General features: G+C 46.0%; 1 protein-coding gene across 3 annotated transcripts in view; it reads right to left on the bottom strand.

Annotated features, from left to right (window-relative positions):
• ANKRD44 (ankyrin repeat domain 44) overlaps positions 1-17273 on the bottom strand; it is a 377775-nt gene that overhangs the window by 281081 nt on the left and 79421 nt on the right. For all 3 annotated transcript variants that reach the window (XR_011849377.1, XM_072120895.1, XM_072120896.1), the window contains exons 10-11: positions 11133-11247; positions 10969-11051 (exon numbers count right to left, since the gene is read on the bottom strand). Coding sequence is in view for 2 of the 3 variants with exons in the window: in XM_072120895.1 (XP_071976996.1) it covers positions 10969-11051; positions 11133-11247 (198 nt within the window). In the remaining variant the exon portion in view is untranslated. The remainder of the gene's footprint in view (positions 1-10968; positions 11052-11132; positions 11248-17273) is intronic.

Raw genomic sequence — 17273 nt, 5'->3', positions numbered from 1 at the left:
AGGGTATCAAAACTACAGGTTGGGGGGAACCTGGGGAATAGTGATCATAATATCATTGATTTTGTACTACGGTTTACTAAGAACTTTAGTGAAGGGGCAACCAACACTCTAAACTTCAGGAGGGCAAATTTTCAGCAACTAAGGGAAGACCTTAAAGGCATAGACTGGGATAATGTTCTCAAAGACAAAAGCCCCACCCAAAAATGGGAATTTTTCTCATATATTCTGAAAAAGTCCTGTGAGAAACACATAACTTATGGGAAAAAGCATAAGAGGAACAAGAAACAGCCAATGTGGCTAACTAGTCTTGTAAGGAAAGCAATAAGCGAGAAAGATAAGGCGTTTAAGGTGCTAAAACGTGAAGGTAGCGATGAGGCATTACAGGATTATGGAGAGAAAAATAAATCCTGTAAAAAGCAGATAAAGGCTGCAAAAATAGAGACTGAGAGAAAAATTGCCAGAGAGAGCAAATATAATCCCAAATTATTTTTCAAGTATATAAATGATAAGAAACTAAAAACAGAGAGTGTGGGTCCCCTTAGAAATAACATGGGTGTCATGGTGGAAGGAGATGAGGAAAGGGCCAGTCTACTGAATGTCGCCTTCTCAACTGTCTTTACCAAGGAAAATCCCCTGGTGGAAGACACAATGAGGAATAATGTAAATTCTTTTTGGAATGTCAACAGTTTAACCCAGGAAGAGGTACGGCGCCGCCTCGCAAGCACTAAGATAGATAAATCACCGGGGCCAGATGGCATACACCCCCGGGTTTTGCATGAACTATGTACCGTGATAGACAGACCGTTATTTTTAATATTTGAAGATTCACTGAGGACTGGTTATGTTCCACAGGACTGGCGCATAGCAAATGTGGTACCAATATACAAAAAAGGATCAAATAGCGATCCTGGAAACTACAGACCCGTGAGTCTAACTTTCGTGGTGGGGAAAATATTTGAGGGGTTTGTTAGAGATGTTATCCTGGAGTATCTCACACAACCTTATAACCCAGCGTCAGCATGGGTTTATGAGAGAACGGTCCTGTCAGACTAATCTGATTGGTTTCTACGAGGAGGTAAGTTCAAGACTGGATCTGGGAGATGCTGTGGTGTTGCATATCTGGACTTTTCAAAAGCATTTGACACCGTGCCACATAAAAGGTTGGTATACAGGGCCGGATTATAGGCAGGGCTCCCGGGGCTCTAGCCCCGGGGCCCCCACCATCTTGCCCCCCCTAGGGGCCCCCACCAGATCGCACCTCCCGTGCCCCCCCTCATGAGCCGAACGCCGCCCTCCGCCTCCGGGCATAGGTGAGCGCCTCCCCGGCGATCCAGCCCCTGCATAAAGTTCGCTCGCTCACCCCCCCCGCTCCGCTCGCTCAGCTCACCACCCCCCGCTCCGCTCGCTCAGCTCACCACCCCCCGCTCCCCTCGCTCAGCTCACCACCCCCCGCTCCGCTCGCTCAGCTCACCACCCCCCGCTCCCCTCGCTCACCACCCCCCCGCTCCCCGCTCAGCTCGCTCACCACCCCCCGCTCCCCTCTCTCACCCCGGCTCCCCGCTCTCACCCCCCCCTGCTCCCCCCTCAGCTCGCTCACCCCCCGCTCCCCGCTCAGCTCACTCCCCGCTCAACACCCCGTCCCCGTCCCCCGCACGAAACATGCACCCGCCAACCCCCCCCCCCTTCCCGGCCGAATAAGCAACCGACCGACTCCCCCCCCCCCTGGCGAACAAGCACTGGCAAGACCCCCCACCCGCCCGAACAAACAGGCACCTGGTCAACCCTAACAGGTAAGTATATACATATGTGTTTTTCTGTGTGTGTATATATGTATATACAGTGTATATACAGTGTATATGTGTATATACAGTGTATATGTGTATATACAGTGTATATGTGTATATATGTATATACAGTGTATATATTCATCTACTGTGTATATATGTATATACTGTGTATTTATGCATCTACTGTGTATATATGTATATACTGTGTATTTATGCATCTACTGTGTATATATGTATATACTGTGTATTTATGCATCTACTGAGTATATATGTATATACTGTATATACATTCATCTACTGTGTAAATGTGTATATATGTATATGCTGTGCATATATGCATCTACTGTGTAAATGTGTATATATGTATATGCTGTGCATATATGCATCTACTGTGTATATGTGTATATATGCATCTACTGTGTATATATGTATATACTGTGTATATATTCATCTACTGTGTATATATGTATATACTGTGTATTTATGCATCTACTGTGTATATATGTATATACTGTGTATTTATGCATCTACTGTGTATATATGTATATACTGTGTATATATGCATCTACTGTGTATATATGTATATACTGTGTATAGATGTATATACTGTGTATATATGTATATACTGTGTATAGATGCATCTACTGTGTATATATGTATATACTGTGTATAGATGCATATACTGTGTTTATACACGCATATATTTATATAAGCATATATGTGTGTACATTTATATATATGTGAATGATGTGGTTTTTGTATATACTGTGTATATGGAATATATGTATATACTCTATATATATATACATATGTACATATATATATGTTTTGTGCTGTCGCCGCTGTATGTAGCAGTGTTACTGGGGATGAGGCGGCTGTATGTAGTGGTGTTACTGGGGATGAGGCGGCTGTATGTAGTGGTGTTACTGGGGATGAGGCGGCTGTATGTAGTGGTGTTACTGGGGATGAGGCGGCTGTATGTAGTGGTGTTACTGGGGATGAGGCGGCTGTATGTAGCAGTGTTACTGGGGTGAGGCGTCTGTATGTAGCAGTGTTACTGGGGTGAGGCGGCTGTATGTAGCAGTGTTACTGGGGTGAGGCGGCTGTATGTAGCTGTGTTACTGGGGTGAGGCGGCTGTATGTAGCTGTGTTACTGGGGATGAGGCGGCTGTATGTAGCTGTGTTACTGAGGGTGAGGCTGCTGTATGTAGCTGTGTTACTGGGGGCGAGGCGGCTGTATGTAGCTGTGTTACTGGGGGCGAGGCGGCTGTATGTAGCTGTGTTACTGGGGTGAGGCGGCTGTATGTAGCAGTGTTACTGGGGTGAGGCGGCTGTATGTAGCAGTGTTACTGGGGTGAGGCGTCTGTATGTAGCAGTGTTACTGGGGTGAGGCGGCTGTATGTAGCAGTGTTACTTGGGTGAGGCGGCTGTATGTAGCTGTGTTACTGGGGTGAGGCGTCTGTATGTAGCTGTGTTACTGGGGTGAGGCGGCTGTATGTAGCTGTGTTATAGGGGATGAGGCGGCTGTATGTAGCAGTGTTACTGGGGTGAGGCGGCTGTATGTAGCTGTGTTACTGGGGTGAGGCGGCTGTATGTAGCTGTGTTACTGGGGGCGAGGTGGCTGTATGTAGCTGTGTTACTGGGGGTGAGGTGGCTGTATGTAGCTGTGTACTGGGGTGAGGCGTCTGTATGTAGCAGTGTTACTGGGATGAGGCGGCTGTATGTAGCTGTGTTACTGCTGGGATAGTGGAAAGGAAGCAGGAGGACGTGTGTGTACGCTACACTTAGTGGGGGCCTCCACCAGATTTTGCGCCCAAGGGCCCCCACCAACCTTAATCCGGCCCTGTTGGTATATAAAATGAGACTGCTGGGAATAGGAGAAAATCTGTGTATTTGGGTAAGTAATTGTCTTAGTGATAGAAAACAGAGGGTCGTCATTAATGGCACATTCTCAGATTGGGTTGAGGTTACTAGTGGAGTGCCACAGGGGTCAGTATTGAGGCCACTTCTTTTTAATATTTTTATTAATGACCTTGTAGTGGGTTTACACAGTCAAGTTTCAATATTTGCAGATGACACTAAGCTGTGTAAAGTAATAAATACTGAGGTCGATAGTTTAGCATTACAGAGGGATTTGTGGAAGCTTGAGGAGTGGGCAGAGAAATGGTTGATCAGGTTTACTGTAGATAAATGTAAAGTTATGCACTTGGGCCATGGAAACAAAAAGTATAATTATGTGCTAAACGGTCAATTACTTAGTAAAACTGAAGCTGAAAAGGACTTGGGGGTATTGGTGGATGGTAAACTTAATTTTAGTGACCAGAGCCAGGCAGCTGCTGCCAAAGCAAATAAAATTATGGGATGTTTTAAGAGAGGAATAGATTCTCATGATAAAGACATAGTTTTGCCCTTATACAAATCGATGGTCAGACCACACATGGAATATTGTACACAGTTTTGGGCACCAGTGTATAAAAAGGATATAGTAGAGCTGGAACGGGTGCAGAGGAGAGCAACCAGGATTATTAGGGGAATGGGGGGATTAGAATACAATGACAGATTACAAAATTTGGGATTATTCCGTTTAGAAAAAAGACGACTGAGGGGAGACCTCATTACAATGTACAAATACCTGAACGGGCAGTACAAGGATCTCTCCAAAGATCTTTTTATACCTAGGCCTGTGACCAGGACAAGGGGGCATCCTCTACGCCTAGAGGAGAGGCGATTTTACCATTAACATAGACAAAGGTTCTTTACTGTAAGAGCAGTGAAACTATGGAACTCTCTGCCGCAGGAGGTTGTTATGGCGGACTCTATGTACATGTCCAAGAGAGGCCTGGATGCCTTTCTGGAGAGCAAAAATATCACAGGTTATGGGGATAAAACATTTATTTAATTCTTAAAGGTTGGACTTGATGGACTTGCGTCTTTTTCCAGCCTTATATACTATGATTTTGGAAAAGCGCCAAATACAATATATAGGCAGGTGGGAATACCCTTTGAGTTTCTTCGATTTGAAAGAGGGGATAGAAATTTGCTATAACCGATTAGTTAGGGCAAGTCAGTGTGATTCCCAAATAAGGCACGGCACCATTTTTATCTTTTTTTGTATATTGGCACCGCATTTGCTGTGCACCAATCCTGTGGGACAGAACCAGCCTTACTGAATCACTAAATATTAAAAATAATCCTTTGTCTATTACAGTACATAATTCATGCAGTACCCAGGGTTGTATACCATCTGAATCCAGTGATTTGTCTATTTTAGTTTGAGGTGGCGATGCATTTCTTCCTGTGTTAAATTGTTCATTCAAAAGAGGATCTGCACTATTCCTTATCATGTCTTCTACCATAGGTAGTTGAGAAGGTAACATTCAATGGATTGGCCCTTTCCTCATCTCCCACCACCATGACCCCCAAATTTTATTTTTCTCCATTTTTAGTTTCTTGTTATTAATATATCTGAAAAATAATTTGGAATTATTTTTACTTTCCTTGGCAATTTTTCTTCCAATCCCTATTTTTGCTGCCTTTGTCTGTTTGTCACATAATTATTTTTTTTTATCTATAATCCTCATTGCTACCTGTGTGTTTTAACAACTGAAATGCCTTAACCTTCTTATTTATTGCTCTCCTTACAGTACTAGTTAACCACATTGGTTTTTCTTTGTTCCTCTTATGCTTTTTGCCATATGGTATGTGATTTTCACCGGACCTTTATAGAAGATTTTTGAAAACATCCGATTATGGGTGGGTTGGGGGCTTTGGTTTTGAGAAAATTCTCCCAGCTTTTGCCATTAAGGTCCTCCCTTGGCTGCTGAAAATGTGTCCTTAAAGTGTCTGCTGCCCCTCTACTAACCATGAAAGATAATTCAAAATAAATAATATTGTGGCCGCCATTACCCAGGGAGCCAGCTAACCTGTAATGCCCCCCTCTTGTTTGCTCCAGGACTAGGCAATTGTCTTTTGTTATTGAGAAAAACTTTATGTCTTTGAAGGACCTGCAAGTTTTGCTCCGCAGTCAGGGTAATTGGATTATCTCATAAAGAGTACTTTAACGTATTTTGAGGCTGCATCTAATTGACTTACCAGCAGTACCTCAACTGCCTCTATTACATTTGGAGCCTTATAACAGACCCCTAGTAATATTTTTATTTTCATTTTCCTCACTGATGTCATCTAGCAGAATGGAGTTGAGGCAAGAATTCACAAATAAACAAACCCCTCCCCCCTTTTTTGATACGATAAATTCAGAAAAGTCTAACTATCTATATTAACCCCTTAACGACCTGGCCCTTTTTAGTTTTTTCACTTCCATTTTTCACTCACCACCTTCAAAAATCTATAGCTTTTTATTTTTCCCCATAAAGAGCTCTGCGATGGCTTATTGTTTGCGTAACAAATTGTACTTCATAGTGATGGTATTGAATATTCCATGCCTTGTAGTGCAGGGAAAATTGTGTAAAAACGCATTTGCAACGTTTTCTTGTTGGTTTGGATTTTACAGCTTTCACTGTGCGCCACAAATTACATGTCTACTTTATCCTTTGGGTTGGTGCAATCATTGGGATACCACATTTGTATAGGTTTTATAATGTTTTTTTATACAAAAATTAAAACCTCCTGTACAAAAATTATTAAAATATTTTTTATATTTTTCAAAATGGCAAAAAAGTGCCATTTTCGACTTTGGGCACTATTTTTTATTACGGGGTTAAACGCAGTGAAAAAACGTTACTACATTTTGATAGAGCCAACATTTTTGGATGTGGCAATACCTAATGTGTTTATGATTTTTACTGTTTATTAATATTCATATCAGTTCTAGGGAAAGGGGGGTAATTAGAATTTTTAGGTTTTTTTATAATTTTTTTTTAAACTTTTCTTTATTTTTACTTTTACTATTTTTCAGACTTCCTAGGGTATTTTAACCCTAGGTTGTCTGATTGATCCTATCATATACTGCCATACTACAGTATGGCAGTATATTGGGATTTTCCTCATCCATTACAATGTGCGATTAGCACATTGTAATGAATGGGTTAAAACGAGACAGCCTTGGGTCTTCGTAAAACCTGACATCACAGGGAGCGACAATCCACGGCAAGATGGCGGCTCCATGGACAAGGGGGGGGGGGTTAAAAGCCCAGTCATTGATATTGTACAGCTATTGTTTCACTGTCCTCTAACATTAAGAGTTCCATTTTCTCCATTTTGTTTGTGCGGCTTCTGGTATTAGTATACATACATTTTATATGGTTTTGGCTATCCCTATTTCTTTTATTCTTATTCACTAGTTTTTCCCCAGCCCCCTTGCTCTCCTATGTACCATGACTCCCCCCAGTTTCCTATCTACACTTTCTTGCTCTGTACAAGTGTAGTTGCCCCTAGGTCTATAATTTAAACACTCCTCCAACCTTCTATCCATTTTCCCCCCAAAACAGCTGCACCCTTCTCATTGAGTTGCAGCCCATCTCTACTGTAGGGACTGTAGCCAACAGCAAAGTCAGCCCAGTTCTTCATAAACCTAAACCCCTCCTTCCTACACCAACTTCTGGGCTACATGTTTAACTCCCTAATTTCCCACTGCCTTTCTGTTGTGGCGTATGGTACAGTCAGCATTTCAGAGAAAACTAACTTCAAGGTACTTGCCCTGAAATCCTTTTCATTCCAAATACATCTTTCTCATTAGTGCCACTGTGGACCATGACTGCTGCCTCCACCCCAGCCTGTCCCAGTAATCTGCCAACCCGATCCGCAACATGCCGAACCCCAGCACCAAGCAAACAACACACTTTTCAGTATGCATGGTCTTTGTGACAGATTGCTCTGTTTCCTGTCTGACATTGTCTGTCCTCCCATTCCATGTGCTGACATCCCCCAGCTTGACAAACCTATTGGGGTGCATCAGATAAGAACTAGACTCTCTACAAATTGTCCCTCTACTAGCTGCCCCCTCACTCTGAACCTCCATACTTAAATCCCCACACTTATCTTCCCCAGCGAGTTTGTGCTCAAGGAGCAGCAAATTCTTCTCCATATTGTCAATTGCCCACAGCCTTAAAATTTGCTTCCGGATAAGCAAATTTTACACATCCCACACAGCAGTATGTCCCCTCGAAAGGTTGCTCAAGGAAAGCATACATGGCACAGGATGTTCACTGTGTAACAATGGCACTTATGAAGTAACAGGGAGTACAGAAGAAAAGAGATTTAGTAGAATTCACATAATAGTACCATAATAATTTAGCAGTTACCTCCTAAAGGCCCTCTATCTTAAGTCCCTTAACCTCTTGTTTTTCAAAGATTAAGATGCCAAAATCAAGCTGCTTCTTTCTTTGCAACAAGGTCTGACTGCAAAATCACCGAACAGGCTGACCACAGACGTCTATAAAGGCTGCTTATTAGATAGCCACACCCTGCTATTAATTAGGCCGCACTTTTGCTATGTCTAGATAAGCAAATGTGAATGTCAAAAAGATTTAACTAACAATATACCCCATCACAATTTACAGTTATTGCAAGTATAAATACCTTTAGATACACTTGGTTGCTGTCTCCGGTAAGAAAACCAAATGTGAAAAAATGAAAATGAATTTAGCACACTAAACCACCTACAGGTCCACATGGGCTGGAGGTTTGGAGTTACTGTTCATGACCGCATTAAAAAAAAATGGTTTATACCAATCCCGATCCTGGGCTCTCATCACTGGCGCAGTGCTGCTAGTGAAGCTGGCGTACTACACCCTGGCTTCACTGCCGGGGGTGTTATTCCAGCTTCATTGAAGTACTGAGACAGGATAAACACCCCATAAGGAGCTGTGGGCAGTTTAGTGTCTCAAATCCACCTGACAGGTTCTGTTTAACAAATCCAAGATAACGCTGGTAGAAATCAGAGCGGAATTGGTCAGACTGAAGAGACAGGAAATGTGTATGAGTTCAGAGATGTCTCTTCTAAGTAACTGCATTGCTATATTCTGTGGTTATTAATAAAGAGGGCTTAGTATAACCAGTATCTACCACCATATTGTTACTGTATACTGGAATGTACCTGGGTAAGGTGCCCACTTAGGTGGGTTTTGCCTCCTTCCCATGCTGAGCCCCTAGCTATGCCTCTGTCTTAAAGGCAAAGTATCAATACACTTTACAGTTTCAGCATTCTCAAGCAATATCTTAAGAGTAATCTCATAACAGGTCAAGCATTAAAGAACAACATATTAAATACGCAATCTCAGTACAATTTGTAGTTCCTTCATCATACAGTGTTAAAGGGAAACTGCCTTGAGCAACTGGCTTAATACCAGAATATTGCCAAGATGAATAACTGCTTGTATAATGTCAAGAATGAGGAGAGATGAACACTGCAGTCAATTTGGGGAGCTTGGAACTCTGGGATATAAATTATGCATTGGGCTTCAGGAGATCTGGTGATGTCTCCGGATGCAATCACAGTGAAGTGGTCCTTCTGCAGAAGAGAGAGCTTGACTTCAGTGTTAAAATCTCCACATCCTTGACTATATACAACCAATTTACATCTCACTTCAAAGTAGATTTTCTGGATGGTGCCAGCACACAGGGTCATGAAAGAAACATGATCTGGAAGGTGTTCAACTGCTTGACAGCATATTGGTATTGATTTATTAGGTCAAATTCTGCTGACAGGTTCCCTTTAAGTTCAAATACCAGTCTTAGACCTATTTACCGTATATACTTGAGTATAAGTCGACTGGAGTATAAGTCGACTTAGAGCCGAGACCTCTAATTTTACCACCAAAAACTCAGAAAACCTATTGACTTGAGTATAAGATGAGGGTGGGAAATGCATTGGTCACAGACTCCCAGTATATAGCCAGCTAGCCCCTTGCAGTATATAGTCAGCCCCCAGTACTATATAGTCAGCCAGCCCCCAGTACTATATAGTCAGCCAGCCCCCAGTAGTATATAGCCAGCCCCCAATAGTATACAGCCAGCCCACATGTAGTATACAGCCAGCCAACCCCCATGTGGTATACAGCCAGCCAGCCCCCATGTGGTATACAGCCAGCCAGCCCCCATGTAGTATACAGCCAGCCAGCCCCCATGTAGTATACAGCCAACCAGCCCCCATGTAGTATACAGCCAGCCAGCCCCCATGTAGTATACAGCCAGCCAGCCCCCATGTAGTATACAGCCAGCCAGCCCCCATGTAGTATACAGCCAACCAGACCCCAGTAGTATACAGCCAGCCAGCCCCATGTAGTACACAGCCAGCCAGCCCCATGTAGCATACAGCCAGCCCGCCCCATGTAGTACACAGCCAGCCCCATGTAGTATACAGCCAGCAAGTCAGCCCCATGTAGTATACGGCCAGTCAGCCCCCAGTGGAATACAGCCAGTCAGGTCCCAGTAGTATACAGCCAGCCAGTCCCATGTAGTATACAGCCAGCCAGTCCCATGTAGCATACGACCAGCCACCCCCATGTAGTATACAGCCTGCCAGCCCCATGTAGTATACAGCCAGCCTGCAGTTTGCCAAGCACATAAAAAAACAAAACCTAAATACTCACCTTCAGGCGATCCCTGGTGCATGCTCCGGTCCCTGCAGCTCCTCTTCTTTCTTTTCTTTGCTGTAACAGCCAGCGGAGCCAAGTCCACGTGATCTGCCTGCCGGCGCTCACTATGCTGCCACTCAAGACGACATAGTGTGCAACGGCCAGCTGATCGCATGGACGCATCTCTGCCATAAAAATTTTAAGGGTGCAGTCTTAGTACACAGTTCCTGCATCATTCAGCAATATCATAAGGCACAGCCTCAATACAATTTGCAGTTCCTGCATCATACATCGTTAAGTTAAAATACCTTTTTGCCTCACTGTGTTACCTTACACTACCAGTCCTAGATATTTGTTCTTCGGGAAGCAGCCACCCAGTACCAGCTAATTGGTGTCACCTGTAAATTCTATTGGCACACAAAAAGTGACCGCCGTGGTGCTCCATAGCCACTGGGGTCACACGATGCGTACTGAGAATGTGCCCTCCACCTCAAAAAGCAGGTGGTCGTGTTGGACACCTTCCAGTCAGACCCTGAGGAAAGTGCAGCTATAGCATTTCAAACATTATATAGTTGATATATGAATATTTCTTGAATAATTATTGTAAAGAAAAGCAAATAACATCACTACCAACATGGTGATTTTACCTGATGACAACAGCCTCCTGCAGCAATCTGAATGTGCATACAAAACTGCCAAGTGCAATGGGAACATACCATGGATACCACCACTGAAAAACAGAAAAATATACTGTTTCTCTTTACAAGTGCTTCATTCACAGTTTATAAAACATCTTTATAGTAAGACTTACAGGTTTGCTTTTGCTCCATATGACAATAAAGTAGTAATTAAAAATTCATGGCCATATTTTGCAGCCATATGTAATGGTGTATTTCCATCTTTGTCGGCACGATTAATATCACCTCCTTTAATTAAAGAGAAAAATACAAGAATTTGTGATCTTTAAAAACATAAATTTCCTATGGCAAAACTATAAATCATGACTGTTAATGACTGTTAATGTGCATATTGCATGTGAGCCCTTGCACTTAGCATATACACTAGGAAAAGTTTTCAGCTTAAAAGATTTTAATATCTAAACAGGGTCAGACTTGGGGACCAAGGGCCCACCAGTGAAATTGATTTTGGGGGCCCACCTACTGTTACATGGGAATATTAAGGTACCATATGTAATCGAGTATAAGCCAAGTTCATACTAAATATGTACTCACCTTTGGACACCCCCCGACAGGTCCTCTATTTCTTATGCTCCGTGTCTCCCTGCGGTCCCTCACTCTCATCATGACATCAGCTGCTTTCTGACATTATAGTGTGTGCATCCCCTTCGACACACACTATGATGTCAGCGAGCAGCTGACATCATAACTCAAGCGATATGGGGGCAGGGGCTACAGGCTGTATACTGAGGGGGCAATGGCTGCAGGCTAAATACTGGGGGCAGGGACTGCAGGCTTTATACTTGGGGGCAGGAGCTGCAGGATATATATACTGGGGGAGGGCATTGGCTGCAGGATATATATACTGGGGGAGGGCATTGGCTGCAGGCTATATACTGGGGGGAAGGGGCTGCAGTCTATATACTGAGAGGAGGGGCTGCAGGCTATATACTGGGGGGCATTGGCTGCAGGCTATATACTGGAGGGCATTGGCTGCAGGCTATAAACTGGCGGGCATTGGCTGCAGGCTATAAACTGGTGGGCATTGGCTGCAAGCTGTATACTGGGGGGAGCATTGGCTGCAGGCTATATACTGGGCGGAAGGGCCTGCAGTCTATATACTGAGGGCAGGGGCTGCAGGCTATATACTGGGGGGGCATTGGCTGCAGGCTATATACTGGGGGCATTGGCTGCAGGCTATATACTGAGGTCTGGGGCTGCAGGCTATATACTGGGGGAAGGGGCTGCAGGCTATATACTGAGGGCAGTGGCTGCAGGCAATATACTGAGGGCAGGAGCTAGAGGCTATATACTGGCTGCAGGCTATATACTGGGGGGAAGGGGCTGCAGTCTATATACTGAGGGCAGGGGCTTCAGTCTATATATTGAGGGCAGGGGCTGCTGGCTATATACTGGGGGCATGGCTGCAGGCTATATACTTGGGGGCCGGGGCTGCAGGCTATATACTTGGGGGAAGGGGCTACAGGCTATATACTGGGAGAAGGGGCTGCAGTTTATATACTGAGGATGGGGGCTGGAGGATATATACTGTGCAGGAAGGGAAAGTGGGCTATATACTGGGGGGCCAGTGGCTGCTGGCTATAAACTGGGGGCAGGGGCTGCTGGCTATATACTGGGTGCAGGGGGTGCAGGTTATATACTGGTGCAGGGGCTGCAGGCAATATACTAGGGAGAAAGAGCTGCAGGCCATATACTGAGGTCAGGGGCTGCAGGCTATATACTGAGGTCAGGGGCTGCAGGCTATATAATAAGGTCAGGGGCTGCAGGCTATATAATAAGGTCAGGGGCTGCAGGCTATATACTGAGGTCAGGGGCTGCAGGCTATATACTGGGGGCAGGGGCTGCAGGCTATATACTGAGGTCAGGGGCTGCAGGCTAAATAGTGAGGGCAGGGGCTGCAGGCTATATACTGGTGCAGGGGCTGCAGGCAATATACTAGGGAGAAAGAGCTGCAGGCCATATACTGAGGTCAGGGGCTGCAGGCTATATACTGAGGTCAGGGGCTGCAGGCTATATACTAAGGTCAGGGGCTGCAGGCTATATACTGAGGTCAGGGGCTGCAGGCTATATACTGGGGGCAGGGGCTGCAGGCTATATACTGAGGTCAGGGGCTGCAGGCTAAATAGTGAGGGCAGGGGCTGCAGGCTATATACTGGGGGCAAAGGCTGCAGGCTATATACTGGGGGTAGGAGCTGCTGGAGATATACTGGTGGCATGAGCTGGCTGGCTATATACTGGGGGGTAGGGGCTACTGGCTATATACCTGGGGTATGAGCTGGCAGACTATATACTAGGCTTATAGGTTTTCCCAGTAGTTTATTTTAATATTAGGTTAGAGTATGTACAGTACATTTTTAAACCACAATGAAAAATTGTGGGTCCCCTCTCATCCCCCCTCTTATTGTGGCCATTCTCTTCTCCCCCCTCTAATTATTTACCCCTCTTATTGTGGATCTCCTTTTACCCCCCCCCCCCCCCCCCTCATTTTGTAGCCCCTCATCTCCCCCTCTCTTATTGTGAGCCCCAGGGGCGTTGCTAGGGTGGTAAAAGATCCGGGGCACGGGCCCCAATGCATGTGTAATGCACTTTCTAATGCCCCCTCCTGTACATAACCCCCTCACATGTGGTTGTGCCAATAACAAGGTTACTTCTGGTATATACAGCTACAGAGAACAAAGGAGAAATCCCCATCATCACATCTTATGTTCCTCATTGTCCCTACATCTTTGTTCCCTACCACTGGATTTTTATGTTTAATCAATAAATAGTGTGAATTCCGTCATATCTGGAGATCTCATTTTATTTTGGTTACAAGCGCACCCACTTGGCTCTCCCTCTTTTTTGCACTCCAGTATTATCTTTGTTCCCTGGCAGTGTTATCCTGCTGCCCCTAACAATCTCCCCAAATACTGTAAGGCATCGCTCACACTTTGTCTTGCATTTAAACAAAACCAGGTGCGTGTTACCCATCACATGTGTATTACTGGAAAATATATGTGATCAAACCAAGGCCTGTCCTAGTGCCACGTGTGAACACGCTTCAAGAAATGTCCCCCACACAGCCCCTCAGTAAGTAATGTGCCCACACAGACCCCCAGTAAGTAATGTGCCCCACACACAGCCCCCTAGTAAGTAATGTGCCCACACACAGCCCCCCAGTAAGTAATGTGCCCACACAGACCCCCAGTAAGTAATGTGCCCCACACAGACCCCCAGTAAGTAATGTGCCCACACAGCCCCCCTGTAAGTAATGTGCCCCACACAGACCCCCAGTAAGTAATGTGCCCACACAGCCCCCGCAGTAAGTAATGTGCCCACACAGCCCCCCAGTAAGTAATGTGCCCACACAGCCCCCCAGTAAGTAATGTGCCCACACAGCCCCCCAGTAAGTAGTGTCCTCACACAGCCCCCCAGTAAATGTGTCCCACACACAGCCCCCCAGTAAATAATGTGCCCCACAAACACCCCCCCCCCAGTAAGTAATGTGCCCACACAGCCCCCCAGTAAGTAATGTCCTCACACAGCCCCCCAGTTAGTAATGTGCCCACACAGCCCCCAGTAAATAATGTGCCCCACACAGACCCCCAGTAAATGTGCTCCACACAGCCCCCCAGTCAGTAATGTCCTCACACAGCCCCCCAGTAAGTAATGTGTCCACACAGCCCCCCAGTAAGTAATGTGCCCACACAGCCCCCCAGTAATGTGCCCCACACAGACCCCCAGTAAATAATGTGCCCACACAGCCCCCCCAGTAAATAATGTGCCCCACACAGCCCCCCCAGTAAATAATGTGCCCCACACAGCCCCCAGTAAATAATGTGCCCCACACAGCCCCCCAGTAAATAATGTGCCCCACACAGTCTCCCCAGTAAATAATGTGCCCCACACAGTCCCCCCAGTAAATAATGTGCCTCACACAGTCCCTCCACACAGCCCCCAGTAAACAATGTGCCCCACATTGCCCACATTGTTATCCCCCTTTCCTAGTCCCTATCATGTTTCTCACTTCACTGATACAGCTCTCTCTCTTTCTGTGCGCTGCTTTCCCCTGCAGGTCATGCATGGAACTCCCGGAGGCTAGGTCCTTGCAGGGGAAAGCAGCGCCTGCACTCGCTCTCATCACGATCTGTGTCCTCAGACACAGATCTTGATGAGAGAGGGAAGGAATCTCTGATCTGCTGACCCGAGGAGATTGGGGGCACTGGCCAAAAGATCCGGGGCACGAGCCCCGGATCTTTTGACCTAGCGACGCCCCTGGTGAGCCCCCTGGTATATCCCCCTCTTTTTCTGATCTGCTCTCATTGTTGGGCCCCCTCATCTTCTTTGCCACCTCTCATCTCCCTTCTCTTAATGTTGCTCCTTGTATTCCCCCTCTTTTTCCAACCCACGCTCATCTCCCCATATCTTGTTGCCCACCCTCCATCTTCTGTTCCCCCTCTCATTTGTGGTTTTTTCATCTCCCTCTCCTTTTGTAGCCCCTTTGTATATGTTACTCTTATTATAGCCCCCTGGTATCTCCCTCTCTTATATCCCCCACTTTTTCTCATTGTGGCCCTCTCCAATCTTGTTGGCCCCCATTTTCTGGGCCCCCGCTCATTATTCCCCTTTTTTGTGGCCCCTCATCTCCCTCTTTTTAATGTGGCCCCCTCTTATCTCCCCATGATTTTGTGGGCCCCCCTCATCTCCCCCACTCTTAATGTGGCCCCCTCTCTTCTTTAGAACATAGTTAAAAAAACAAACACCACATAACTCACCTTTCCACGGTCCTCAGAAGCTCCTCATCTTCTCTGATGCTGTGTACAACAGGCCGGCAGGCCATGATGTCATCATATCGCGCCTGCTGACCTGATGTACACAGCATCAGAGAGGCACAATAATGATGTGGAGAACTCATGTGGAGCTCTCTACATCATCATTGCTTGCTACTCCATCGGGCACAGAGTTGAAGTGCCGATGGGAAAAGGGGGCGGAGGCAACGTGACAAGGGGGCGGAGGCAACGTGACAAGGGGGCGGAGGCAACGTGACAAGGGGGCGGAGGCAACGTGACAAGGGGGCGGAGGCAACGTGACAAGGGGGCAGAGGCAACGTGACAAGGGGCGGAGGCAACGTGACAAGGGGCGGAGGCAACGTGACAAGGGGGCAGAGGCAATGTTACAAAGGGGCGGAGTCATCAGGTGTCGTGGCCCACCGGTGCTTTCCCCGACACCCCACCGGGTCAGTTCAACCCTGTATCTAAACAGCCTTTTAAGGACAGGCTGACTGTGAAAATGCCATTTAAAAATGCATGCATTTAATAAATTCATCAAAGTGCAGTTGAGCACAATACAAAAGCTGCATGAAAAGGTTGCCTTATATGGTGCTCATATTGTACACCATATTTTTCAATGATAAAAAAAAATGACTAACAAATTCTTCTGACTGTGCCTATGCAGTCACCACCAGGAGGAGCAAAATAGCTTTCATTAGGCACTTGGCTTTTAAGCGACCCTGTCACAAGTAATGTCATTTTTAGCCGGTGACAGATTCCAATAGCCTCTGCTATGCTGATTTTGAAAATGCCCTTGCCCTTTCAATACTTTATGTAAGTTTAATTCACATTACCTGGCTCCCTGCCAACAAGCATGTGTTGATTCCCGGAGAATAGGCAGTGGCATCAGGTGTGTATCTGTGTCTCTTCATGGATTCTTCCTCTACTCCACACCATCCCCCTCTCTCACCCGTCTACTCAATGCACATGACAGAAAGTGGGGACGGGGAAAGAAGCTGGATAAGTGATGAGGAGAGAAGACTGACACAGGCACACACAGGCTGTAGTTGCTCTCTTTCCAGGGACTCATCACATGCTGTTGACAGGGAGCCAAGTAATATGAATTCAACTTAGTATAAGCTATTGGAACCTGTCACCAGCAAATAATGACAACCCTAGTGACAGGTTTGCTTTAAGACAGGGCTGCTGCAATTTGAACCCCTTACTGATGTGTGACGCAATAGTGCACCATACGACGGCTGCTGCTTTATGGAGAGGACTCAAGGGATAAGCCCTCGCCATACAAGGTGGGTGGTTGCTGCAATATGGCGTAACACCAGCCATGTTTGCAGCAGGGGCCCGGGATGGACAGCGGAACAAAAATGTATTAATGCCATTCTCCTGGCCCATCACAGCCCAGCAGTAACAGGGGCTTGCTGCCCGCCCACACAGCCGCCCCCCAGCCTGCTCAGGTACACTGTCAGCAGCCCACCTGCGGAGCCGATC

This window comes from Engystomops pustulosus, chromosome 8 (assembly GCF_040894005.1).
Source record: "Engystomops pustulosus chromosome 8, aEngPut4.maternal, whole genome shotgun sequence".
Classification (NCBI taxonomy): domain Eukaryota; kingdom Metazoa; phylum Chordata; class Amphibia; order Anura; family Leptodactylidae; genus Engystomops; species Engystomops pustulosus.
This window is presented reverse-complemented; position numbering and strand designations above follow the sequence as displayed.